Source organism: Indicator indicator, chromosome Z, assembly GCF_027791375.1.
Source record: "Indicator indicator isolate 239-I01 chromosome Z, UM_Iind_1.1, whole genome shotgun sequence".
NCBI classification, from domain to species: Eukaryota; Metazoa; Chordata; class Aves; order Piciformes; family Indicatoridae; genus Indicator; species Indicator indicator.
Window position 1 is genome coordinate 43274100 of NC_072053.1, and position 27829 is coordinate 43301928.

The window sequence follows — 27829 nt, forward strand, 5'->3', positions numbered from 1 at the left end:
AAGAATACAACCTTTTGCAACATTACAATAGGGAATTATGGAGAGATCAATTAGTCACAATATGTCACACAGGAACTGATTTTCCCATATAATTCATTATCACTGTGTTAAGTATTCTGTGACTAACCATAAATGTTATCAGTGACATTATTCTTGAAGCAAACATTAATAAAGGAAAAGGATTTATGACATGCTCATTATCACTGAAATAAAGCTGAGACTCAAGAAAAACAAAACAAAACTTGCCTCTACCTCAGAACAGGCAGAAGTCTTTCAAACAAATTTTTGAACTCTTTGTTCAGAGATCACAAATTCCTCAGTCTTATCTTACAGAGGGTGTGTCGGTGTGAGCTGAAATTCCCCCCCACCGACAATAACCAGGCTAGCTCAGTCTGGAAGCAAATGAAAAGCTGTATTTACAAGCAGATGAAATGCAATGAATATGTACAAATATACAAAATTCACAACATTTACAAATATATACAATCAACAGAAAAGCACAACCGATCTCCCTTTGCTTCCCCTCAAGGGGACCCTCCCAAAGGGGCCTCCCTCTCCCAGGAGCTTCCCCCCCAGGCCCCCCTGGACAGAGAAGCAGAGTTTAGTTAGAGCAGAAAGTTGTTAACTTAGCTGCCAAGGTCAGTACGTGTTATCTTCAGCCAGAAGAGAAGAAGAAACAGCAGCCAGACAGCCCAGCAACTGCCCCCACTGCCGAACGCAGAATGTGCAGAATGCCTACTTTGTTTTGGGTAATAGTTCTTAAACATTTCTATCTATCCAATGGAAGTGTTTAGAACAATCGTTATTTTGCTTTCTTACACCCAATAGTGACTTATTTACATTCTTTCACTTTCTCTGTTCTGAACTTTGCAAGGAAAAATTAAAAAGACAGTTTCAAACCACCACAGTCCACCCCTTCTAAACAATTCCATTGGCTGCTACTATCATTTATCTAATCTAAAATAATATCTACAACAATAGGTGAATAAAGACCATAGTCCATTCCAGCTATTTCAGATGTAGATGATTCAAAAGAGTCAAATCACAGGAAAAACAGCAAACAGCTTGATTCCTTGCAGATGGAGCAAAGAAAGGAACAGGGACTCTCAGGTGACTCAGGGCTCTCAGGGTTCGTGCACCGTAGATCTCATGAACTCTCCTCATGGGCGCGATGCTGTATCTGTGCAACACTCTGAATCTAACCTCTCTTAGCCAAAGTTAGATTTCTTTGTGGAATGCACTGAATTTCACCATTTTCTTGCATCACCAAATAGGTGTGACCAGGACCTTCAGCAGAAACCACCCCTCGGACAGGTTTGGCCTCTCCTGAAGGAGAAAATACCCAAACAGTTTTGCCTAACAGATTCTTTTCTCTGATAACAGGAACTCTATCACCTTCTTCCTTTCGCAACAAATCTGATTGGGCAGGTCCAGCTCGATTCACTGAACCTCTACTATTCACCAACCAGGTTGCTTGTGCTAAATGTTTCTCCCAGTTTTTCAAAGATCCACCCCCCATGGCTGTGAGAGTGGTTTTCAGCAAACCGTTGTAGCGTTCGATCTTCCCTGCAGCTGGTGCATAGTAGGGAATGTGGAATATCCACTCGATGCCGTGCTCTTTGGCCCAGTTTTTTACAAGATTGTTCTTGAAGTGAGTTCCATTGTCCGACTCAATCCTCTCTGGAGTTCCGTGTCTCCACAGGATTTGTCTTTCCAGACCAAGAATGGTGTTACGTGCAGTTGCATGAGGAACTGGATAAGTTTCCAGCCATCCAGTGCTTGCCTCTACCATAGTCAGCACATACTGCTTACCAGATGGAGAACGAGGTAGAGTGATGTAGTCAATCTGCCAGGCTTCACCATACTTGGACTTGGACCATCGGTCACCGTACCACAAGGGCTTGATCCGCTTTGCCTGCTTAATAGCAGCACAAATGTCACAGTCATGGATGACTTGTGTGATAGCATCCATGGAAATGTCAATGGATCTGTCACGAGCCCATTGGTAGGTTGCATCTCTGCCTTGATGTCCTGACGAGTCATGGGCCCACCGAGCTAAGAACAGCTCACCTCGGTGTTTCCAGTCAAGATCAGGATCAAGATCAGAGTTTGTGTCCACCTGGGAAACTCTTGCAGCTAGATCTGCCTGATGGTTGTGTTGTTGTTCCTCAGTAGCTTTGCTCTTAGGAATGTGAGCATCGATGTGTCTCACTTTCACTGGGATTCTTTCAATGTGAGCAGCAATGTCTTGCCACAGATCTGCAGCCCAGATTGGCTTTCCTTTTCTCTGCCAGCCATTCTTCTTCCAGCCTTTCAGCCAACCCCACAAGGCATTGGCTACCATCCATGAGTCGGTGTAGAGGTAAAGCTTTGGCCATCTCTCATGTTCAGCTACGTTAAGAGCTAGCTGGACAGCTTTTACCTCTGCAAATTGACTGGATTCTCCTTCTCCATCTCTCGCTTCTGCAACTCTGCGCGTTGGACTCCACACTGCAGATTTCCATCTCCGCTTGTTCCCAACAAGACGACAGGAACCGTCTGTGAACAAAGCATATCTCTTTTCATCATCAGACAGATCACTGTAAGGAGGAGCTTCCTCAGCACGAGTTACTCTCTCCTCTGGAGGTTTTGCACAGCTTGTGCCTTCTGGCCAGTTTGTGATCACCTCCACCAAACCAGGCCTTTCGAGATTTCCCATTCGAGCTCTCTGTGTTATCAGAGCCATCCACTTAGACCAGGTAGCATCTGTTGCATGATGTGGTGAAGAACCTTTGCCTTTGAACATCCAATTCAGAACTGGCAATCTAGGAGCTAGAAGAAGTTGTGACTCAGTTCCAATCACTTCAGAAGCAGCTTTCACTCCTTCATAAGCAGCTAAAATCTCTTTCTCTGTTGGAGTGTAGTTTGCCTCTGAGCCTCTGTAGCCACGACCCCAGAAACCAAGAGGACGTCCTCGTGTCTCCCCTGGAGCTCTTTGCCATAAGCACCAGGTTGGACCATTGTCACTCGCAGCTGTGTACAGAATGTTCTTAGTGTCTGGACCAGTTCGGACAGGTCCCAGACCCATTGCTTGGACTACCTCTCGCTTGATCTGGGCAAAGGCTGCTTGTTGCTCAGGACCCCATTGGAAACTGTTTCTCTTTCGAGTCACATCATAGAGAGGTTTCACAATCTGACTGTATCCAGGAATGTGCAGTCTCCAAAATCCCACTATGCCTAAGAAACGCAGAGTTTCTTTCTTGTTGATGGGATTTGCCATGGTGGAGACTCTGTTTATCACATCCATTGGGATGTGACGGCGACCATCTTGCCACCGCACTCCCAGAAACTGGATTTCTCTGGCAGGTCCTTTCACCTTGTCTCGCTTGATAGCGAAACCAGCTTGCAAGAGAATGTCAATGATTTTGTTACCTTTCTCGAAGACTTCTTCAGCAGTCTCACCCCAGACGATGATGTCATCGATGAACTGAATGTGTTCTGGAGCTCCACCTTTCTCCAAAGCATCATGGATCACTGCATGGCAGATGGTTGAACTGTGAATCCACCCCTGGGGCAAACGATTGAATGTGTACTGAATGCCTCTCCAGGTGAAAGCAAACTGAGGCCTGCATTCCTCTGCTATGGGAATAGAGAAGCAAGCATTAGCAATGTCTATGGTAGCATACCATTTGGCCTGCTTGGATTCCAGCTCATATTGGAGTTCCATCATGTCTGGTACAGCTGCACTCATGGGTGGAGTTACTTCATTCAAGGCACGGAAATCAACTGTCAGACGCCACTCTCCATTCTGCTTTCGCACAGGCCAGATTGGACTGTTGAAAGGTGAATGAGTTTTGCTGATGACCTTCTGACTCTCCAGCTGACAAATCAAGTTTTGAATGGGCACCAAAGAGTCACGGTTGGTTCTGTATTGTCTGTGATGTACAGTTTGAGAAGCAACCGGCAGCTTTACATCCTCTATCTCATGTTGTCCCACAACTGCAGATTCATCTGAAAGCTCAGGTCTGATAGACAACTTCAATTTTCCTCCATCAATTTCTACAGTTGCTATTCCAAAAGCCCATTTGTAACCCTTAGGGTCTTTAAAACGCCCTTCTCTCAGAAAATCACTTCCCAAAATACAAGGTGCATTAGGTCCTGTTACAATAGTATGTTTCTTCCACTGCTTCCCAGTTAAACTTATGTCAACCTCTATCTTAAACAACTCTTGAGATCCACCAGTGACTCCCTGAATAGTTATAGATTCTCCCCCTTGATAATTTGATGGTATTATGGTGCACTGAGCTCCTGTGTCAACCAAGGCCCTGTACTTCTGAAATTTTGAAGTGCCAGGCCACTGGATGTACACATCCCAATAGATTCTGTTATCTCCATTATCCCTTACCTCCCCCTGGCAGAAGGCAGGGCACCCCTAGTTGTGGGGATTACCTCCACATGTACGGCTGGCACAACGTCCAGCACGAGAATTAGGATCACTGTTGGAGCTATCAGAGTTGTTCTGGGAAACTGAGGAAGCGACAGCTGCCCTCCTGGTATTGCTACCTCGGGATCTGCCCCTCTGCAGCTCCCGTAACCTCTTGAAAAGATCAGAAGTTGGTTGACCATCCCATCTGTTCATGTTCTCACCAAACTGATCACGCAGAGTTATCCAGATACTGCCACGTGATTGCCTCTGCTGTCTGTTTTGGTTTGACCTATTCTGGAATGGCCTCCTTGGAGCACGTCTGTTCCTAACAGCTGAAACTTGTATCCATCTGGAGGAAGAGGAATTAGAATCATCCCCCTTCATCAAGTTGGATATGGAGGTTTTAAGTTCCTCCTTCAGCTCTTTCATGCAATTCTTCATTTCTCCAGACAAAGTTTCAATGGCTGAAACCAAAGAAGTACGTGCAAGACTATCCTCCAACTGCCTCATTTGGTCAGTGAAATAGCCAACAGTGGGAGGCACTCCACCATAATTTCTTGCCACAATCCTGCTTGCCAGAATAGTAGCATAATTAGGAGGAGCAAGCTTAATGAGCTTTTTGGCAAGGCCTGTTCCAACAGGAATTTCATCAGGGTTCAGAGTCTTATGATCTCCGTATATTATTTCTCTCACAGCAAATTCTCTCAGACGCTTGATTCCCTCAGCTATTGTGGTCCAGGCTTAGGGTTCCATAGTAAATCATCTCTGCTGGGGTACCTCAGCGAGACTGCCAATAAGAGGCGTGCCCACAGAGAAGCTTTACCAATGCACTTGCCTAGATGCCTGTCTATGCCTGTATCCTTTGAGAGCATCCCCAACTGAGAGGCCGACTTGTCACCTACCACCAATGCTGGGGCTCCCATATCAAAACACCTGGCTAGCCAAGACAGGACTGGCTCGTTATCTCCTCTGATGTAATCCTTCCTCACATGTCTAATTTCCTGTCTGGGTGCATTAGCTGACTGTATGTCATCCTCCTCCTCCTCATCATCATCATCCTGAGGTCGCTGTCCCCATAATCCTATTTTAATCCTTCGTTGAATTTCCTTGAGTTCAGAGGCACTGCCTGCAGTTGCTAATTCAGCAGGGTCTACATCTCCATCATCCATGTGGGGTCTCAAAAGGTCTGCCAGAGTTTTAAGGCTAACCTTCTCTTCCTCACCAGAAGGATCTTTCTTAACAGAGGGACCCTAAGTAGAAGGACCCTCATCTCCATCTGCACCATCTCCTGCAGCATCTGCATCTCCTCCTGTAGCTCCTTTACGCTTTCTGCTTACAGTGGCCACCAAATTTACTGGATTGGCTTTCACATTCACAGCAGAGTTGGAGGGAGTAGAGGAATTTTGTGCAGGGTTAGCAGGAGCAGAGGGAGTCTGTGCAGGGTTGGCAGGAGGTGTGCTTTGAGATCCTGCAGACACTGCTGCGTCCGTCTGTGCAGCAGAGGGAGGAGGAGGAGACTGTGCCTCGTTAATGGCGTTTACCTGCACAGCTATGTCTGCCTGCGCAACCATTTCTCTCTGTGTAACTATGTCTGTCTGCGCATCCATTTCTCTCTGTGCAGCTGTGTCTGTTTGTGTACCCCTGTCTGCCCGTGTACCCCTGTCTGCCTGTGTAATCGAGTCTGTCTGTGTCGCCAAGTCTGTCTGTGTAACTATGTCTGCCTGTGTACCCGAGTCTGTTATCTCAGATTCTGGCAGAGGTCCCGCAGCTACTGCTGCTGGCTCTGAGTCAAAACTATCGGCAGCTTTCTCACAAACCTGAACTGTGATTTCCTGGTCACCGTAATCAGAAACCAATTCCGAACCTCTCTGAGCTTTTCTATGTTTCTTCTTACATCTATGCAGGTTGGAAGAGTGAGTAGCCTTACGTCTTTCTTGACACAGTGCTATCAGCAGCCATATGATTATTCCAAGAAACAACAAAATTAAGGCTAGCACAAGATATCTAGGGTACCACTGGTTCCAAAGACCCTCTGTAGTTGTAAGAGGAGTAACAAACTCAAATGTGTCTGCTAGCAGATTCATAGTTGAGTTACCATATCTCCTTAGCCCAATAAGACCACAACAGAATTCACCAACATTCAGTAACTTGTTCTTAACCCAAAGAAACAACTTATATGCCACATATCTCACAATCTTGTCTATCATGCAGGAAACAGCCCATCTGTAGACAATCACACTGATAACATTGGAAATAAAATTATTCAAAATCCAAAACAGCTTCATTTTGCTTCCTAATCTGAGCAGGAATAAATCATACAAGCAATCGAGCTCCGAGTTGGAGCGCCAAAAATAAAAAGTGTGTCGGTGTGAGCTGAAATTCCCCCCCCACCAACAATAACCAGGCTAGCTCAGTCTGGAAGCAAATGAAAAGCTGTATTTACAAGCAGATGAAATGCAATGAATATGTACAAATATACAAAATTCACAACATTTACAAATATATACAATCAACAGAAAAGCACAACCGATCTCCCTTTGCTTCCCCCCAAGGGGACCCTCCCAAAGGGGCCTCCCTCTCCCAGGAGCTTCCCCCCCAGACCCCCCTGGACAGAGAAGCAGAGTTCAGTTAGAGCAGAAAGTTGTTAACTTAACTGCCAAGGTCAGTACGTGTTATCTTCAGCCAGAAGAGAAGAAGAAACAGCAACCAGACAGCCCAGCAACTGCCCCCACTGCCGAACGCAGAATGTGCAGAATGCCTACTTTGTTTTGGGTAATAGTTCTTAAACATTTCTATCTATCCAATGGAAGTGTTTAGAACAATCGTTATTTTGCTTTCTTACACCCAATAGTGACTTATTTACATTCTTTCACTTTCTCTGTTCTGAACTTTGCAAGGAAAAATTAAAAAGACAGTTTCAAACCACCACAGAGGGGTTTCAAAGCCTTGTTTTAGAATTTGCATATTTCATTACTTCATGACCAAATATTCTGCGATTCATTTTCTTTCTGCCATAGTAATAAGCCCCCTAAAATATCCAGGCCTTCATGTCTATTATCTTCCATGTTCCTCTCATACTCTACCATACTCGACTGTTACAGAAATAAAAATTTTAAAGTACATAGGACTATTTAACTTCACCTAGCAGCACAAGTTATCATAGAATTGTTAGAGTTGGAAGAGACCTCAAGGATCATCTAGTTCCAAATGCCCTCCCAGGGGCAGGGACACCTCACACTAGATCAGGTTGCTCAGAGCCACATCCAGCCTGGCCTTAAAAACCTCCAGGGATGGGGCTTCTACCACCTCCCTGGGTAACCTGTTCCAGGCTCTCACCAGTCTCATGGTGAGGAACTTCTTCCTAACATCCAATCTGAATCTACCCACTTCTAGTTCTTTTCCATTCCCCTTAGTCCTATCATTACCTGACACCCTAAAAAGTCCCTCCCCAGCTTTCTTGTAAGCCCCCTTAAGATACTGGAAGGCCACAATAAGGTCTCCTCAGAGCTTTCTCTTCTCCAGACTGAACAGTCCCAACTCTCTCAGTCTGTCCTCATAGGAGAGGTGCTCCAGCCCTCTGATCATCCTGGTGGCCTTTCTCTGGACACACTCCAGCATGTCCAGATCCTTCCTGTAATAGGGGCTCCAGAACTGGATGCAGTACTCCAGGTGGGGTCTCACCAGAGCGATGGAGAAGGGGAGAATCACCTCCCTGGACCTGCAGGCTGTGATTCTCTTGATGCAGCCCAGGATGTGATTGGCTTTCTGGGCTGCAAGTGTACAATGGTGGCTCATGTTGAGCTTCTCGTCCACCAGAAGCCCCAAGTCCTTCTCTTCATAGCTGCTCTCTTCTGGACTGCTGCCCAGCCTATATTGGTATGCTTGGGATTGCCCTGACCCAGATGCAGGTCTTGTTGAACCTCATGAGGTTGGCTTAGGCCCACCCCTCGAGCCTGTCAAGGTCCCTCTGGATGGCATCCCTTCCCCTCCAGCATGTCTGCTGCATCACACAGCTTGGTGTTGTCAGCAAACTTGCTGAGGGTGCACTCAATGCCACTGTCCATGTCATCAACAAGACTGGTCCCAGGACTGATCCCTGAGGGACTCCACTTCTCAGTGGCCTCCACCTGGACATGCGCCCATTGACAGCCACTCTTTGGCAGCCATCAAGCCAGTTCTTTATCCACTGAATGCTCCATCCATCAAACCCAGACTTTACCAGCTTGGAGACCAGGATGTCATGTCGGATAGTATCAAAAGCTTTGCTCAGGTCCAGGTAAAGGATGGCAGTTGCTCAGCCTTCATCTATTAATATTGTGATCTGTTCATAAAAGGCCACCAGGTTTGTCAGGCAAGATTTGCCCTTGGCGAACCCACACTGACTGTACCCAATCATCTCTTCGTTATTCTTCTGCCTCAGCAGTGCCGCCAGCAGGATCTGCTCCATGATCTTACCTGGCACAGAGGTGAGACTGACTGGTCTATAGTTCCCTGGGTCATCCTTCTTTCCTTTTTTGAAAATGGGAATTATGTTTCCCCTTTTCCACTCAGTGCAGACTTCCCCAGACTGCCACAAGTTTTGGAATATAATAGAGAGGGGTTTAGCAACCTCCTCTGCCAGTTCCCTCATCACCTGTGGGTGTATCTCATCAGGTCCCGTGGACTTGAACACTTTCAGGTTCTTCAGGTGGCCACTAACCTGATCTTCACTCACAATGCGCAGTTCCTTCTTCGACTCCCTCTCATTATCTTCCTTTATTCCGGGAGTGCGGCTGGAGCCCTTGCCAGTGAAGACTGAGGTAAAGAAGTCATTGAGAACCTCAGCATTCTCCTTATCACTTATCACCAGGTCACTTTTTTCCTTTCTGAGGGGGCCCACACCTTCCCTAGTCTTCTTTTTAAGATTAATATACCTACAAAAATTTTTACTGTTCCTTCCCCTTGATCTCCCTGGCTAGATTTAATTCTAACTCAGATTTATCTTTTCTAACCAAGCCTCTTCTTCTCAGGCAGCCTCCTTATATGCTCCCCATTCTCGCTGTCCTTTCTTCCACTCCTTGTACAGTTTCTTTTTGTGTGACAGCATGTCCAGGAGCTCCTTGCTCATCCAGGCAGGTCTCCTAGCATTCTTCCCTGCTTTCCTGTTTTTGGGTATATTTGCTCCTGGGCATGGAGAAGATGATCCTTGAACACTGACCAGATGTCTTGGGCCTCTCTTCCCTCTAGGGCTTTGTCCCATGATACTTTGCCCAGCAGATCCCTGAAGCGATCAAAGTCTGCATGCCCAACATCCAGGGTTGTAAGCTTGGGATATGTCCTTCCAGTTGCCCTGAGGATCTTAAATTCAACTGCTTCATGGTCACTGCAGCCTGATCCTCACATTGGTCACCAGCCCTTCTCTATGGTGAGAACAAGCACCAGCATAGCATCGTTTCTCGTTGGTTCCCCTACCATTTGGAGGTGGAAGTTGTCATCTATGCACTCCAGGAATATCCTGGAATGCTGATACCTAGCTGTGTTGTCCCTCCAGCAGATGTCAGGGTGGTTGAAATCCCCCATGAGGACCAGGGCTTGTGCCCATGAAGCCACTTCTATATGCCTGTGGAGGACCTCATCTGCTTGGTTCTGCTGGTCAGGTAGCAGACCCCTACAGTAGCATCTCCTTCCCCTGCCTTCCCTTTAGTCTTAACCCATATGCTCTCAACCAGCTCTTCATCCTTCCCCAGGTGGAGCTCCACTGATTCCAGCTGGTCACTGATATAGAGAGCAACACCTCCTCCTCTCCTACCCTTCCTGTCCTTCCTAAAGAGCTTGTACCCATCTATCCCTGCATTCCAGTCATGGGGATCATCCCACCAAGTTTTAGCAATAGCCACTATGTCATAGCATTCCAGCAGCTCAGTGTCCCTTAATTCGTCCTGTGTGTTGCCCAAGCTGTGTGCATTAGCATAGAGGCACTTCAGCTGGGCTGGCTGTGTCACCCTCTTAGGTGAATTCCCCTTGATTCCCTTGGAGTGTCCCAGTGCTTTGTCCTTGGCTTGCCTCAGGGCAACAAGTAGAGAGCCCTTGCTAGTACTCCATCCCGCTACCTCTGGTGAGCTGCCCCAATCTTTGTCACAGGCAAGCATGAGATTAACAACCTCTTCCCCCTTCAAATCAAGTTTAAAGCCCTGTCAGTGAGCCCTGCTAACTTCTGCCCTGGAATCCTTTTCCCCCTCTGGGATAGGTGCATCCCATTGGCTGCTTGGAGTTCTGGTGCCCTGTAAACTAAGCTGTGACCCATAAAACCCAAACCCCTGTCGATGACACCAGTCCTGGAGCCATGAATTGACCTGTTGGCTCTTCCTAAATGTTCCCTCGTTCATCGCAGATGTCAGAGGGATGTAGGAGAACACAAGTTGAGCTCCTGATCCCTTTAGCAGTTGCCCCAAGGTCCCGAAGTCTTTTTTAATTGATTGTGAGCCTCTCACTGCTGCATCATCACTACTCACCTGAAAAAGCAGAAGTGGATAATAGTCTGAAGGACTCACAAGGGTGGGTAGTTTACCTACAACATCCTTTACCCGGGCACCAGGTACCACTTCTCTATGAAGCGGGTTTGGTCTACATATTGAGCTCTCTGCTCTCTTCAGCAGGGAGTCACCTACAACAACGACCCTTTCATTTTTCTTTTCAGGATCAGTTTTTATGTCTGGCCTGAGGCAAGCTGGCCTTGGTTGCACTTCTGGCCCTTGTGGCAATTTTGGCCTTTGTGAGCCCTTGACCTTGCCCACAACCAGGTCCTCCTGCAGAGCCTCATACCTGTTCTGCAAGGGCACTGTGGGTGGTGTGCTTCCTCAAGCAGCATGCTTGCTCCATTTGTATCGTTTGTTTCGTCAGGTAGCTGCCTGTTCCCACTGACCCTGCACATATGAGTTACTACAGTTACTGCAGGAGGACTGGGGGGCTTGCTGAGGAGAGGATATCGAATCCTCTGTCCCACTAAGAGTCGATTCCTGTTCTGCATTTGTAAAGATTGGTTTGTGAAAGTTACCAATTTCCCTCTCACTCTCCCTGATGCTTCTTAACTTATTCACCTCTTCCCTGAGCTCCATCACTTCATCCTGGAGCTATGCCAACCAGATGAGCAGGTCAAAAACCTGCTCACAGAGCACACACCCATAGTCAGTGTTGCCCCCTGTTGCCTGTGAAAGGCTGTGGCATTCCTCACAACCTCTAGTCTGCATGCCAATATCCATTTTGGTGGGTGCAGAGAGCACAGTCTTCCTCCTCTGAGTAGCCACCATCGTGCCTTCAGTAAAACTGAAGCACCTTGTGTCCTGCCCACACGCCGTGCTTATGCCAACCACTGAGCTGTCTCAAAAGGAGTCCCCGGGGTACACTCAGTCTCTATTTGCTCTCCCTATGCCTGTTAGGCTGCCTGTACCAATGGCCATTCCTTCCCAGCCATCTGACCACACCCCTCCCTCTCACACCCCACTCGCTGGCTTCCAGCAAGCAAGGAGACTGTTGCCTACAGCTCACAGTCTGAGAGCTTCTTCTGGTTTCGCTGGGTTTGAACCTCCCGTGGCTCCTCCAGGATCGCCCCCAGCCACTCTGCCTTCTCAGGCACCCTCAGCAGAGATGCTGATGCTGGGTCTTGTGGGGTCACCTCTCCACCTCTCTCTGTCTGCCTGTCTGTGGGAGCCCCCTTTCCTCTTCTAAAGATCTTGGGGTGCTGATGCAGTTGCCTGCAGCTCGCAATCATGCCATTTAAAAGGTACATGTAAACTTTGAGTATGTACAGAACAGTGTACCACTACTAGACTTCAACCAATATTATCAAAGTATCATAGAATCATAGAATCAACAAGGTTGGAAAAGATCTCAGAGATCGTCAAGTCCAACCTATCACCCAGCTCCTCACGACTAACTAAACCATGGCTTCAAGTGCCATGTCCAATCCTTTTTTGAACACCTCCAGGGATGGTGACTCCACCACCTCCCTGGGCAGCACATTCCAACGACAGATCACTCTTTCTGCGAAGAACTTGCTCCTCATCTCAAGCCTAAACTTCCCCTGAGACTGTGTCCTCTTGTTCTGGTGCTGATTGCCTGGGAAAAGAGACCAACCCCCAGCTGGCTACAACCTCCCTTCAGGTAGTTGTAGAGAGCAGTAAGGTCAACCCTGAGACTCCCCTTCTCCAGGCTAAACAACCCCAGCTCCCTCAGCCTCTCCTCATAGGGCTTGCGCTTGCGACCTCTCACCAGCTTCACTGCCCTTCTCTGGACACATTCAAGTATCTCAATGTCCTTCTTAAATTGAGCCCAGAACTGGATACAGTACTCAAGGTGTGAAAGTAGCTACAAAGGCCAGAAAATGTAAACTATGCTGATTAAGAGAAGTAACAAAATAAAGCTCTTATCCTGTGTTCAGTGTATTATTAGAGGAACTTGAAGACAAACAGCACAAAAAGAAGTCTTTTTACTTTTTATCAATATTGAGTTTCGTGGCATTAATCAGCAGCTATAATTAAATTCATTATGCATTCATTAACTGCAACTTCTTTATCTTACTGAAACAAGCTCCACCTAGCCTCCAATACATACAATATGGCACCTATTTAAAAGTAGAGATTTGATTATTATAACCAAATCCATGTATGACAGATTAATTGCATAAATCAATCAGAAATGTCAGATTTAAATACTAATACATTAAGAGTTGCAAAGATACTAAAGAAAGTTTAGTATCGCTGGAGCTGAAAATGCTCGGGCACATAGAGCAACAAAAGGAGAAGAAGGGGCTAGAGGAGAAAAAAAAAAAGCCAAACTATATTCTTGTTAATGAATGTGGAAAAAGAAGGTGAAGGAGAACATTATCCTCTCCCTTTCTGATTTGCCTGTCTGTCTGTGTGTCCCCACCATCCTGCCCCAGTTTTTGGCATGATACATTCGTGATAGTTCATCTTCCAAATGCAGACTGCTCTTGGCATCACTCCACTGGCTTTGCAGTGCTAGAGTAAAATAGTTCTTCGTTTTTTGTCTTGTTCTGTCTGATGCCGTGTGCTCCAGCTACCAGACAGAAGGAAATTTTCATAGGTAACCCTATGATGAAAAATACGTAACCATGGATTAATAGGTCCTACCAGTTCTCAGTGTGATGTATCCAAAACTTTGAAAGAAAAACACATGGTTGTTACTTCTGAACAGAACCCACCAGCAGTCTTTGGCTAGAAATTCTTAAGACACTGAAAGACTGACATCATTTAATTTTTAGGTTCAATTCTTCCTCTCCTCCCACAAGAGAACATACTCATTTAGAGTTTTTTTACCCTCCACTTAAAAACAAGTTAAACTAGACAACAGAGTGAGAAAACAACAGAACACAATGTGAACCAGTTTGAGTTTCTCAGGTATTGTCGTCTCCTGTTAATTTCAAAGTCATCCTATAGCTTGCAAACACCAAATGTTAAAAATTACTCACAATTCAGATTCTGTCTGCTCCTCTTGCTTACGCTTTCTTTCTGCTACTTCTCTCTCATGTCCTCTTACAATGTTTCTTCTGTGAGCTGCCTGAAAGCTTCTTCCCCCTTTTTTCTTCTTTTTTTTTTTTAATTTTAGGATTGGAAAGAGAAAATCAAGATTATTAAAATCCCCATCTCTGTAATATGGTAAACCTACCTACACTAAGTATCTCTGAAGAAACTCTGCTCCACAGAACAACCCGACTAGGTCAGGCTTTCCCTCAACTAAATACAAGACCTCCACATACTGACAAGTTATGAATTTCCTTAGTCCTTCCTTTGTGTTATTTCTAACAGAAGGCAAATATCCTAACCACCAACACCTTTCAAAAACTTGACTTCAGGACAAATATTCTCTTACATGTAACCAAGGAACAAAATGTCTGCATTCCAAGGAACATAAATGGAAAAAAGCCTTCTAACAAAGAAGTTAATGCTACATTTCATCTTTTGTTAAAAAGAAAAGCATCTCCAAACAGGTATTTTTCTTAGAAAATGCCAAAGAAGTTCCTTAAAGAATTATTTGACTTAATGAAGTTCTGTAGCTTTTATTCTATATACCTAAATTAGCCAGTCATGGGGCTCCTGCTTTTACTAAGGTCTAGCATTAACTTCAAGAAAGATATTCAGTGATGCTAATTTTTTTTATACTAAATGTTGTCAGGAAAGTAAAACTATACCTTGTCACCTTCTTGCTCTTCTCCGTCATCCTCAGAATCAGAAGCTGAGGCGGAACCCACTTTTAGAGCGCTTTTCCTTTTAGGTTCAGTCTCTTTCTTTCCTTCCTTTTTGTCGAGTTCCTTCTTAGATTTATCCTCTTCTTTCTGACTTTCCTCATCTTTTTTGCCTTGTTTTTTGGGCTTTTCTTCTGGTCCTTTTTTCTTTACCTTCTCCTCCTCATTAATGCTAAAACAATAATTGGGCATTATTTCTGTCATCTACAGTGAGTTTAAACCACCACATTCTTCTAACTCAAGGAATTGCTTGTTTTTTTCAATCACAGAATGTTAAAGCTTATGATGTTGCTTTACTCTCAGTTCACTTAATGACTCTTCAAAAAATACTCATCTTTTCCTACAGTACACTACCTATGCAAAAAAGGAAACAAGTAATAGTGCAAAGGTCTGCATGAAGCTAACATTAACAAACGTGCATGGATCCAAATCTAAGAAATTAATGCTTTGTTGTTCTCCACACGTGTATCTGCACCAAGAGGGCATATAGTGTAAACCAGTTTTGTAAAAGTACACTTAACGTGTACATATATTAAAACTGCAACTGCCCATCTATACAAAACTGCTAATATTCAGCTTTTCCTTCAGTTATGAACATCACTAAGAACTTGACACATGAACTGAAGAGTAAACCCAAAATTTAGGTAACAAATAGTGCTGGAATTCCATCACAAAAGATTTCTGAAAGAAAAACTTATTAAATACACTTTTTTTTAAATCAAGTGTTTTAGATCAGTAATCAGTTTTTGCAAGATCTTTTCTCTTAATAAACATGTTTTTCTCTTCAGTTGCACAGATCATCTGTCTCTTACTCCAGATATATACTACCTGGAGCTACTATGTACTAACTACCTGAGCTGTAAATAACAATAAAGCAAACAGTAACTCATACTGAGTCTTAACATAAGGAACAACACATTTTACAATGAAGAAACCTTATATAAGAAACAAAATAGAACAACTCACAAATCACTTTCTGAAAGACAAGGTGGTTTCACCAGCTTGGGTCTCCCTCTTGGTTTTGGAACTTTTACTTCAGAAGCTAGTGTTTTATACAGAAATAAGAGGTTAGTCCACAGCCACCATATGGGTCCTTGTCTATGAAGAAAGATCCTTTCTCAACTGACAGAAGCTACACACAATCAAAATACATACCCTAACTTTGTTATTAAACAAAACGCAAATGTTACATGAGTACCAAACTTCAGTCAAGATCTCTTTGAAAAATTGTAGTGTTGCTAGATATTTTAGTTGATTGACAAATTAAAAACTATGGCCTTTTTTTAGCCACAGGCTGCAACTATCAATTCTTACAGGTGCTTTTTGCACTCTGTGCAGTTACGATTTATTTCATGTGTTGAATAACTAATACAAATCATGTCTCAAAAAAGAGAATGAGAAAACCTGAAATTAGAGAATGGAAAGAAGTAATTTTGTGTCCACATTTACACTGTCTGTTTGCCATTATTTTTAGATGTTTTAGAGGGCTTCCACCACTTTTCTTGATACCATACCACTGTCAAGAAGTTCTACCACCATGCTACAGTAAAGAGCAAAATTTTGCATTTCCTTAGATTCACCATACTGTTAGGAAGAATTCAAACAGTATCTCTGACTTCTTAGCACATATCCTTCAAAAGAATTTTGTAAAGGGGACACTTGTACCCAAACCCAACAAGAAGTCTCACTTAGAGAATGGAGCATTAATGCTAAGAATTTAAATCCATTTATGTCTTAAATACACCAGTTTGAAATTAGGTGTTTACTCAATACAACCTACTAGCAAAGATTGCTTTTAGCATGAGAAATAATAGTACTTCAGTATAAGAGACAGCTCCCTAACTGACTCTACAAAGATAATTCTGTAGTGAAAAAAATCAAGTCTTCTCTTATAGTTACCTGCTGGTCTTCCTCTCTTGGGGCTTACTTTTGGAGACACTGGCACAGGAGCTGCTGTTGCCACTGCTGGTGCCACTGCTGCTGTTGCAACTGCTGCTGTTTCCTCATTTTCAGTTTGTTTTTCAGCCTAATTTAAAGAATTAATTTGACAAGTGAAAAAACATAGGGCATCAATTTCTCAACTATTTTTTCAAACAACCCTTTCAATGTTCTCAAAATGCATCATTATGTTACTGTTTCTACACAAGGAAAAAAGTTTCCAAATTTAGCAACAGATTATATTTAAATATCACTAATTTCACCCTTTCCACACCATCACTACCTTATACAGTCATGTTTCATATAACTTCAACTGGCCCATTCATCTTAAAACCAAAAGACTATCTTTGCACAACAAAATAAAAAATTACTTTTAAGTATTTTTAAGATCACCGCAACAGCAGGCCAAAACCCAGTCTCAAACAGGTAAGTTCATAGTTTTTCCTCCTATACACAAATATCCTTCTTTTAGATGCTAACTTCTCCCCTATCTGCATCCATGTATCAAGCCAGTAGATGAAGCTATTCAGAAAAAAAAACCTGCTTCTATCTCTATAACCAAATGCTCTGAATGAAAAAGTCTATACTGAACTGCACTGACTAGACATTGTGACTTTCATCTACATAGTCATTTTAGGGGGATTGGGCTGTAATGACAGCTAGAACTTAGGACAAAAAAAAGCAACTGATGAAAGGATACATGTGTGCCTGCACAAATCTTCCAGAAAGCTCCCTGGAGAAGAATTGAGAAAAACCCTAGCTGAAGAAAATATTCACAGATTTTACTGTCCTGGATGCAAGGAGCATCAGCTAGCAGTAACAGAAAAGTTATGGACAAATACATATGTATCAGAATATTCTTTGTGGGCACCTGTAATAAAGGTAATAAAATACCTTTTTTTAAGGACAAACTTCAATGTAGAACAAAGTAGAGGTACATCTCATATTAACTGTGCTTTCCATCAACAAACAGAAAGACTTTAAATGAGGACCTAAAAACACTTTTTTTGCAATCCCAGGAGAGCACCATGTTTCTTAAAGGCAATAACAAACACATAAAGCTATTGAACTGCACTGCCCACCCTCTTTTCTCACCCACAAGCACACACCACATCCCTTGAGATGCTGCAATTCAGTTGCAGCCTGTAATAATACAACTTTCTGGTTTAATTCCTTGCTACAGCCAGCACATGCCAAATACAAGTCTGTCAGCTGACAACAGCAAGATGTGATAGAGGAACCCTTAGGTCTGCAGTGCCTTAGGATGCCAAAACCTCCTCACCTCAAACAAAGCAAAAGAAAAAATACCACAACCATAGGATTTGAGTACTTTGTGAAAAAGCAAAGAATGAGATCTTTTCACATCTGCGTGCATAGAGTGCACTGTTAGCAAGTTTGCTGATGACACAAAGCTGGGAGGAATGGCTGACGCACCTGCAGGCTGTGCTGCCATTCAGTGAGACACAGGCAGGCTGGAGAGTTGGGCACGGAGAAATTTAAGGAAATTTACCAAGGGCAAGCGCAGAGTCATACATCTGGGAAAGAACAACCCCAGGTACCAGTATAGGTTGGGGACTGACCTGCTGGAGAGCGGGGCAGGAGAGGGACCTTGGGGATCCTGGTGGACAGAAGAATGACCATGAGGTCAGCAATGTGCCCTGGAGGCCAAAAAGGCAAATGGATCCTGGGGTGTATTAGAAGAGGTATGGCTAGCAGGCTGAGAAAGATTTTCCTCCCCATTTTCTCTGCCCCAGTGAGATGGCATCTGGAATATTGTGTCCAGTTCTGGGCCCCTCAGTTCAAGGACAGGAAACTGCTTGAAAGAGTCCATCACAGTCACAAAAATGATTAAGGGAGTGGAACATCTCCCTTATAGGGAAAGGCTGAGGGAGCTGGGTCTGTTTAGCTTGGAGAAGAGGCAACTGAGAGATGACCTCATTAATGTTTATAAATATGTGAAGTGCAAGTGTCAGAAGGACATAGACAGCCTCTTCTCAGAGATGCCCAATGACAGGACAAAAGGCAATGGATGCAGGGCTGGAGCATAGGAGGCTCCATGTAAACATGAGGAAAAGCTTTTTCACTGTGGGGGTGACAAAACACTGGAACAGGCTGCCCAGAGGGGTTGCAGGGTCTCCTTCACTACTGGAAACCTACCTGGACGCATTTCTGTGTGACTTACACTAGGTGATCCTGCTCTGGCAGAAGATTTGGACTAGATTATCATTCAAGGTCCTTTCCAACCCCTAACATTCTGTGATTCTGTGATCTGTGAGGCTTCTCTCCCATTTACAAGCTGAAATCACATATGTGCATAGTCACAGACACCTTTAAACTTCTTGCTGTTTCAGACTAGAAGCTTTCTTCGAATTTCTCTGTAATTTATTTTTAAAATAAAGCATTTTTTAAATATTCTTGCCATTTTTCTAAAAGTATCCAAATACATATCTTTTCTTCTCATGAAGCAAATTATACTCTACATGCTACTTACCTGACAGCCATACTAAGGTCACAGTTACTTCATGCTCATACCATCCCTGCTGTCAACACCAGTGTTATAAGTTAAATGGTTTCAAATTAAAAGTAAACCTTGTCCCACTTTAAAATAGTTTTCAGCTGGGTTGGTGCCCTGATCTAGCCTGCTGTGTGCCACATGAACATTAAGGCTGAGTCATGCTGAGTAAGTAGCTGGAACTGCCTCTTTGAAAGTAACTTCAATTTTTCCTGAGATTGAAAAGACCACAAAATCACAACCTCTGCACAAGGAGGAGTATTTCAGACATTATTTCAGCAAGATGAAGATGTTAAACAAAATTTTACAGAGCTTCAAACCAGACTATTTTATTAGTGGTCTAGCAATAGTTTGTATCTTAAACTTTTCTTACTTGCAATGGACTGCTTTGGAAAAGATAAAAACTCCCTACTCCGCGTTAAGCTCAAACAGAGTTAAGACTTGTAGAACATCCTCTGGGAAAACTTACATTGCTACAAATCTTTCAGTCATTTGGAAGTGGGAAGGAGGGTGTCAAGCACTTAAACTTACGCGTAATATTTCATTAAAGACAATAATATCCATTATCATCACATCCAAAAATTCCAGTAAGGTAATTAAACTTACTGTTACCTTTCTTTTTCTTCCTCTTCTAGCAACTTTAGGAATAGAAGCATCATTTGTTTTCACCATATCCTGTCAAGATTAAACATGGTGCTAAGAGTCTTAACAAAACAAAGATGGTTTTTAATGATTCTAAGCTTTTTCTGCAACTGAAGCCTTTGGGCACATAACTTAGACAAGAATCCTGTAATATATAAAGACACATGCTCATATGGCAATCAGGATTTTTTTTTTCCTAAAAGGGAAGAAAATAAGCACTAAATATTGTTTAAAATAAAGGTATTGTGGCAGGTACAACAGCCCTGACAGACACACAAAAGCCTAACAGACACCTACCAAGAGGCTTAAGCTTGCTAGAGGCTGATAAAGTTCAGCTTGGTGCCTCTCAGACATTAATTGCTGCTTCTGCACCCTGTTTCTTACCCTGGTTTTGCATGGGCTTGGCCCTCCAACTAATTAGAAGTAACCACAGAGTACCCTCAACTTTCAATACAAATGAAATCCTGCTATACCGCTATAAAGACATTTTGGGTTGCTCTTCCCAACACAAAGCAGCCTGGCACTTGGATCCTCTCCCCTTAGTAGTACCCCTAAGGACACTTTGATAGACTGAGTGAGGCCTCATCCCCACTCCACTGAATGTGTATTTTCAGTAGTCTTGAGTGGGAGGTTTCCCCTCTAAATGAGTGTGTGCACATTTTGGTTCATCGTTCCAGAAAAAAATATTCCTTAAATCCTAAGGTTAAAGCTTAACTGGCTGTGCAGCAGGATATTCCCCACTGACATCTAAACTTGCAAATCAACGATGTGGAAGGAGTGCAGAGTAAATTTGGTTACAATAAACCCACATTTTTGGATAGCTGTTGCTGTGTGTTTTGCGCATGCCTCTGCAACAGGCATACAGTCATGTTTCAGTCTGTCTAAACTCTTCATCTAGTCTTTTTCAAAAAGTACACTTGGATTAATGTGCAATAAAACACACTGTTACGCCTATTTTAATTGAACTTATAGACAAACCAGACTAAAAGTTTCCTCTCTGATGAAAGCTTCAACTCCTGTTAGCTTCAATGAGATATAAAAACATGAGTGAGCATGATTATTTTGTAATTAAACAGCTCCTGAGATTGTCACAGCAGTAATAACCAGCTTCTCAGTACTCAGTCAATCAATATAATATCAAGAGATTCTTCAGTACGTAGATAAAGCTTTCACTTACTTCTTTACTGCTTTTTTCCGAAGGTAGGTCATCTTCCTTTGAAGTATCCATATCCTTTTCTTCCGCTTCAGCTTCTGCAGGTAAGTTATTATCCCCTTTAGGGGACAACTGCAAAGGGAGTGGACAAAAATGCATTAAAAAGTATTTACTATTAAAAAGAACTCAATAATGACCATCAGGCTGCTTTTCACTTTAAGTCTGTTTAACGTGTACCTTTCTTAGGTACACATTAAAAGCCTAAGGCAGGACCACTTTCTCAGTGTACAACTGCTGATGGTGGTTAGAATAGGCCAAAATACCACAACATACTATGGTGGAACTTAAACTCCACTTTGTGTTCGTAATAACATAACTACCTTTTTTTACCATATCACTGTTACATGAGTACTTCTAAGTGTACTTAGAAATACTTCTAAGTGCTCATGTCAACATTCAACATTTCATCTGGATCACTGTTTATCTGTTACATATGTACAGATAGCCATGTCAGAGATGACATTCAGCAAAGAGTAACATTCCACTAAACAAAGACTTAAGTAAACAGACTCCAAAAAAAGTTTTTTATTTCCATGTAACAGTAATTAGTGATAATTAGTGTCATCCAATCTGAGCCTTTTTTCCTGGTTTGCTGTGGGGTTTTGTTTTGTTTTTTTAAACCCTTAAAATACTATTTTTTTGTTTCAGGTGAGCAGTTAACACCTGAAAAATCAGTAATTTGTAATAATCTACTTGAAAATAACCAACATCTCCTTACAGCCTATGCACATGTCTTTTAGGTTCCCAGTTCTCTCAATTTTAATGCAATTGCCTTGTCCCACTTGTGAAATTTCCTATTAAAGTAGCTACAATTCCTAAAAGTTCAGCATTGCAAAAAGCAACTCAGGTTGACTGAGTGCTGGTGCTGGGATGGGTGTTCAAAGTTGAGGTTTATTCTACACATCTTGTAACTGATGCCACCTGGAGTAAACGGATCACACTGATAACACAATGGGCTCAAACAGGGAGCCCTAGGTACCCAGGTGTCTTGGAAGAGATCACAAACTGGCCACAGGGCAAAGATTAAAGGGTGTTGCCAGAGGAGGAGGGGGCTGACATGTGCTGAGGAAGCCCCACCATATAACAAAGTGCAAGATGATGAGAAGCAATATGTTCTCTTCATTGATGGGCTCTGTCACATTGGGGGAAATCACCAAAGGGGAAAGGCTGTGTGAAGTCCTACACAACAAGTCACTGAAGCTGCTGAAGGAAAATGTGAATTGAGTCAGTTTGCAGCACTGAAAGACATCCGCCTGGCTTTAGATATTGCTGAGCGGGAAAGGTGGCCAGTGCTGCTGGCTCTTTATACCTTCTCGTGGGTGGTGGCAAATGTCCTGTGGGCATAGTTACAGTAATGGAAGCAAAGCATCTGACAGCACAGAGGTAAACCCATCTGGGCTGATGAATTATGGAAAGATACTGCTGCTCAGGAGGGTGAGCAGGATTTGATGACCATCCTTGGCCCTCCAACTGATGAATCTGGTCACAGACAGGAAGCAGGGAGTCTCAGTTACTGCAATACTGCCAGTGCACGATTGAGGTAGCAATTGGCACCTGCTATTCTTAACTCTCAGCAACCTCATCACTGAGGGGTCCTCCAAGAGATCAGGCAAAATGGGCAACCATGTATTTCCCTCTGTCTCCAACACAGCTACATAAAAGGCCTACCAATACTCTTCCGGGTCCTTGAAATACCCTCTTCTGAGACAGTCCATACCAAGGATGCATGGGGCCTCTTGGCCAGTCGAATGGGGGTTTTATGTCACTCATTGTCAGTTAAGCTCACTTTAGCTTCCACCAGTTAAGCTCACTTTAGCTTCCAATACACTCAGCTGTTGGGATCCTGCTGTCATCCCTAAAACGCAAATGAGTTTGAGCCCTCTATGGCTTGATGGCACTACGGTAGACTGTGTGCCAGTATCTACTAGAGCCTTGCACTCCTGTGGGTCTGACATGCCAGGCCACTGGACTCACACAGTTGGACCCACTCAGTCCAGTAAACCTGACTGCCCCTTTCCTCTACCTGGATGGAGGGAGGGCCCCTTTAATCCTACATGAATCACTTGTGAAAATGTCTTGGAGGTTCCTTGAAAAGGATTACACAGGATCATAGGATGTCAGGGTTTGGAAAGGACCCAAAGAGATCATTGAGTCCAACCTCCCTGCCAGAGCAGGACCAGACATGAGGCTCAGGCCACAGAGGAACACATCCAGACAGGCCTTGGAAGTCTCCAGAGAAGGAGACTTCACAACCTCTCTGGGGAGCCTGTTCCAGTGGTCTGTGACCCTTACAATAAAGAACTTCCCCCTTGTGTTGAGGTGGAACCTCCTGTGCTGCAGCTTACATCCATTGCTCCTTGTCCTATCACAGGGAGCAAGTGAAAAGAGCCTGTCCCCTCCCTCCTGACACCCAGCCCTCAGATATTTATAAACATTTATTAAATCCCCTCTAAGTCTTCTCTTCTCCAGACTAAAAAGCCCCATCTCCCTCAGCCTCTCCTCATAAGGCACGTGCTCCAGTCCCCTGATCATTCTTGTAGCTCTCCACTGGACCCTCTCCAGCAGGTCCCTGTTCCTCCTAAACTGGGGAGCCCAAAACTGAATGCAGCACTCAAGGTCTCACCAGGACAGAGCAGAGGGAGGTGAAAGAAAACAAGAAGAGCTTTTTCAAACACATCAATGACAAAAGGAAGAGCAGAGAAAAGTTGGGTCCACTACTGAATGACATAGAAAATACAGTGAAAGAGGATACACAGATGGCAGAGCTGCTTAATGCTATCTATGCATCAGTCTTTACTCATAAGACTGGCCCTCGGGAACATCAGTCTCTGCAAGCAAGAGAGGGAGAAAGGAGGAGGACACTCCACTAGTCAGCCAGGACTGGGTTAGAAATCCCTTTAAGAACCAAAACCACACAAATCTATGCGCCCTGATGGGGTGCACCCGTGAGTGCTGAGAGAGCTGGCTGATACTGTTGCTGAGCCTCTATCATCTTTGAAAAGTCATGGAGAACAGGAGAGGTGCCTGATGACTGGCAGAAAGCAAATGTCACTCCAGTCTTCATAAAAGGCAAGAAGAAGGACCCAGGCAGCTACAGACCAGTCAGCCTCACCTCCATCCCTGGAAAGATGATGGAGTAGCTCATCCTGGAGGTCATCTCTAACCACATGGAAGACAAGAAGGTTATCAGGAGTAGCCAGCATGGATTTACCAAGGGGAGATCCTGTCTGATGAATGTGATAGCCTTCTATGAAACAATGACCAAATGGGAGACGAAGGAAGAACAGTGGGTGTCATCTACCTTGACGTCAGTAAGGCTTCTGATACTGTCTCCCATAACATCCTCCTAGAAAAGCTCAGGAAATGCAGCACAGACTGTTGGTCCATGAGGTGGATTGAAAACTGGTTTGACAATAGAGTTCAGAAGGTCATCATCAGTGGCACAGAGTCAATTTGGAGGCCTGTGGCAAGTGGTGTCCCCCAGGGATCAATACTGCGTCCAGTTTTGTTCAATATCTTTATCAACGACCTGGATGAGGGCATTGAGAGTGCCCTCAGCAAGTTCGCTGATGATACAAAACTGGGGGGTTTGGCTGACACCTGTCAGGCTGTGCAGCCATGCAACATGACCTGGACAGGCTGGAGAGCTGGGTGCAGGCAAACCTCATGAAGTTCAATAAGCACAAGGGTCCTGCACTTGGGGAGGAATAACAGCAGGCACCAGTACAGGTTAGGGGCTGCCCTGCTGGAAAGCAGCTCCATGCACAAATACCTTGGAGTCTTCAGTGGACAGCAAGTTCTCCATGGAGCAACAATGTGTTCTTGTGGCCAAGACAAGCCAATGGATGTATCCTGAGGTTCATCAAGAAAAGTGTGTCCACCAGGTCTAGGGAGGTTTTCCTTCCCCTCTGCTCTGCCCTGGTGAGACCACACCTGGAATACTGTGTCCAGTTTGGGGTTCCCCAATTCAAGAGAGACGGGGATCTGCTGCAGGGAGACCAACAGAGAGCCACAAGGATGATTAGAGAACTCAAACATCTCCCCTACAAAGACAGATTGAGAGACCTGGGCCTGCTTAGTCTTGAGAAGACTGAGAGGGGAATCTGATTAATGCCTATAATTATCTGAGGGGTGGCTGTCAAGTGGATGGAGCCAACCTTTTCTTCGGTGGTGTGCAGTAATAAAACAAGGAACAATGGGTACAAACTTGAACATAGAAGGTTTCACCTCAACACGAGGAGAAACTTCTTTACAGTGAGGGTGACAGAGCACTGGAACAGGCTGCCCAGGGGGGTTGTGGAGTCTCTGTCTCTGGAGACTTTCAAAACCCACCTGCATCCATTTCTGTGCAGACTACCCTAGGTGATCCTGCTTTTGGCACAGAGGTTGGACTTAATGATCTCTGGTGGTCACTTCCAACCTCTAACATTGTCTGTGATTCTGTGAAATTTTCACTAGAAACGGGAGAGTGCTTTTCCTAAAGGAATACCCTTTTATGATTGATTTTCCTTACTGCTCATGTACTCATACAGCTAGGATTGGAGTGGGTTTTCCATTCCATTTCCTCATGTCTTCTCCATAGTCACATAGGATGCTCCCAGGTGTATACCTCTCTCTTGGGCAGGGAAGTGCCTACTTCCAATAGATGAGATATGGGACTGTACAGGTAAGGAGCAGCACATGTCCTCTTTGAATTGATGAAAGTGCTGTGACAGTTCCTCCACAGCTGAAACAGATGCCCATACAGAGAAAGAGAGGCTTCCTTCATAATGCCAGAGCTGGCCAGCCAATTCATCGACCATTTGTCTCTGGCAATCTTTCCAGGACAATACTGCTTGGCATATGTGTTGGAAAGACAGTCAGCATGGCTTCACTAGGGGCAGGTCCTGCCTGATTAACCTTGTGACTTTCCATGACAAAGTGATTATGTCAATAGATAAGGGACAACCTGTGGATGTGATCTATCTGGACTTCTGCAAGGCCTCTGACATGGTCCCCTATAACATCCTGCTCTCCAAGTTGGATCGATATGGATTTGATGGATGGACTGTTCAGTGGATAAGGAATTGGCTGCATGGTAACATCCAGAGGGAGGTGCTCAATGGCTTGAAGTCTAGATGGAGAGCAGTGACAAGTGGTGTCCCTCAGGAATCCATACAGGGACCTGTAGTTTTTTGTATTTTTATCAACGACACAGTGGAATTGAGTGCACCATCAGCAAGTTTGCAGAAGACACCAAGCTGAGTAGTGCTGTCCATACACCAGAGGGATGGGATATCATCTAGAGAGACCTGGACAAGCTGGAGAGGTGGGCCTAGGTGAACTTCATGAAATTCAACAAGAGCAAGTGCAGGGTTCTGCACCTGGGCCAGAACAATCCTCACTATCAATACAGACTGGGGAATGAGGTGATAGAAAGCAGCCCTGCGGAAAAGGATTTGGGGGTGCTGATGGATGAGAAGCTGGACATGAGCAGACAGTGTGTGCTTGCAGCACAGAAGACCAATCACATCCTTGGCTGCACCAAAAGATGCATTGCCAGCAGATCCAGATAGGTGATTCTACCACTACTCTGCTCTGGTGAGACCTCACCTGGAGTACTGTGTTCAGCTCTGGAGCCCTCATGGGGAAGGACATGGACCTGATGGAAGGGGCCCAGAGGAGGGCCACGAAAATGATCAGGGGGTTGGAGTACCTCTGCTACGAGGCTGACGGAGCTGGGATTGTTCATCTTGGAGAAGAGGAGGCTCCAGGGAGACGTAATAGCAGCCTTCCAGTACCCGAAGGGGTCTACAGGAAGGATGGAGAGAGACTTATTTGCAAAGGCCTGCAGTGACAGGACAAGGATCAATAGCTTCAAACTAGAGAAGGGCAGATATTGCATATCAGGAAGAAGTTCTTCACTATGAGGGTGGTGGAACACTGGAACGGGTTGCCCAGGGAGGTGGTTGAGGCCCCTTCCCTGGAGACATTCAAGGTAAGACTCAAAGTGGCCCTGGGCAGCCAGGTCTAGTTGAGGATGTCCCTACTGGCTGCAGACAGCTCAAACCTTTGGAGGTCCCTTCTGGTCTGGACCATTCTATGATTCTGTGATAATGGTAGTGTGCTTTGTAGGAACTTCCACCACATAGGTGGTGTGCACTGGACTTCATCTGGAATTGAGGGTGATTGCTTACCATTCTGATCATGATACATCACCCCAAGGGCAGCTAATTTCCTCAGGTACTGGATACCTCTCTCCATGATCATCCACTTGCATGGGTGAGATGTACTGCTTCAAGGAAGATGTTACATTTCCTTCAAGCCTGACAGAATCCACCTCCAGAGGTGATCGCACAGATAGGGATGCCAGCTGCCTGGCTTCCCTACCCTCTAATTCCCAATGGCTGGTCCCATTATCCCACCATGGGAGCAGCCAGGTGATAATGTGCTCATCTGGATGGTAGCTGAAATATTTTCACAGGTCTTGCAGCTCACTCAGGAATAGATCAGCTGATAACCTCTGGCTCTTCCTCATATTCTTGTGACGGCCCTGGTTCATCATCATCCCTCACGAGACAAACTGAATTCTTGTACTACTTTTCTTTTCTTTATAGGGGCAACAGATACACTGGCACCGTCTGGTTCTCTGTTGCAGCTGCAGAATCTGCTGCCAGGGTTTTAGTAGCCAGGATACCTGCCACTCTGTCTTTAGGTGCAGTGACCTCCTCTTTACCCTGAGAGCACTGAACAGCATTGAAAACGATTTGGTATGCATGGGCCAAGCCCCAGCACATCACGGTGATTTGTGTCTCACAAGAATTGCCAGGTTGACAACATATGTTTCTCATATTTCACTTGATCAGGATTCTACACTTTTTCAGGGGTGAAATTCTGAAA

At 44.4% G+C, this 27829-nt stretch overlaps 1 protein-coding gene across 1 annotated transcript in view; it reads right to left on the reverse strand.

Moving 5' to 3' along the window:
• Positions 1–27829, reverse strand: part of PSIP1 (PC4 and SRSF1 interacting protein 1) — a 53230-nt gene that overhangs the window by 13377 nt on the left and 12024 nt on the right. The window contains exons 4-9 of the mRNA XM_054397376.1: positions 20915–21022; positions 19708–19770; positions 16545–16671; positions 15612–15687; positions 14592–14817; positions 13872–13987 (exon numbers count right to left, since the gene is read on the reverse strand). Of these exons, the coding sequence (XP_054253351.1) occupies positions 13872–13987; positions 14592–14817; positions 15612–15687; positions 16545–16671; positions 19708–19770; positions 20915–21022 (716 nt within the window). The remainder of the gene's footprint in view (positions 1–13871; positions 13988–14591; positions 14818–15611; positions 15688–16544; positions 16672–19707; positions 19771–20914; positions 21023–27829) is intronic.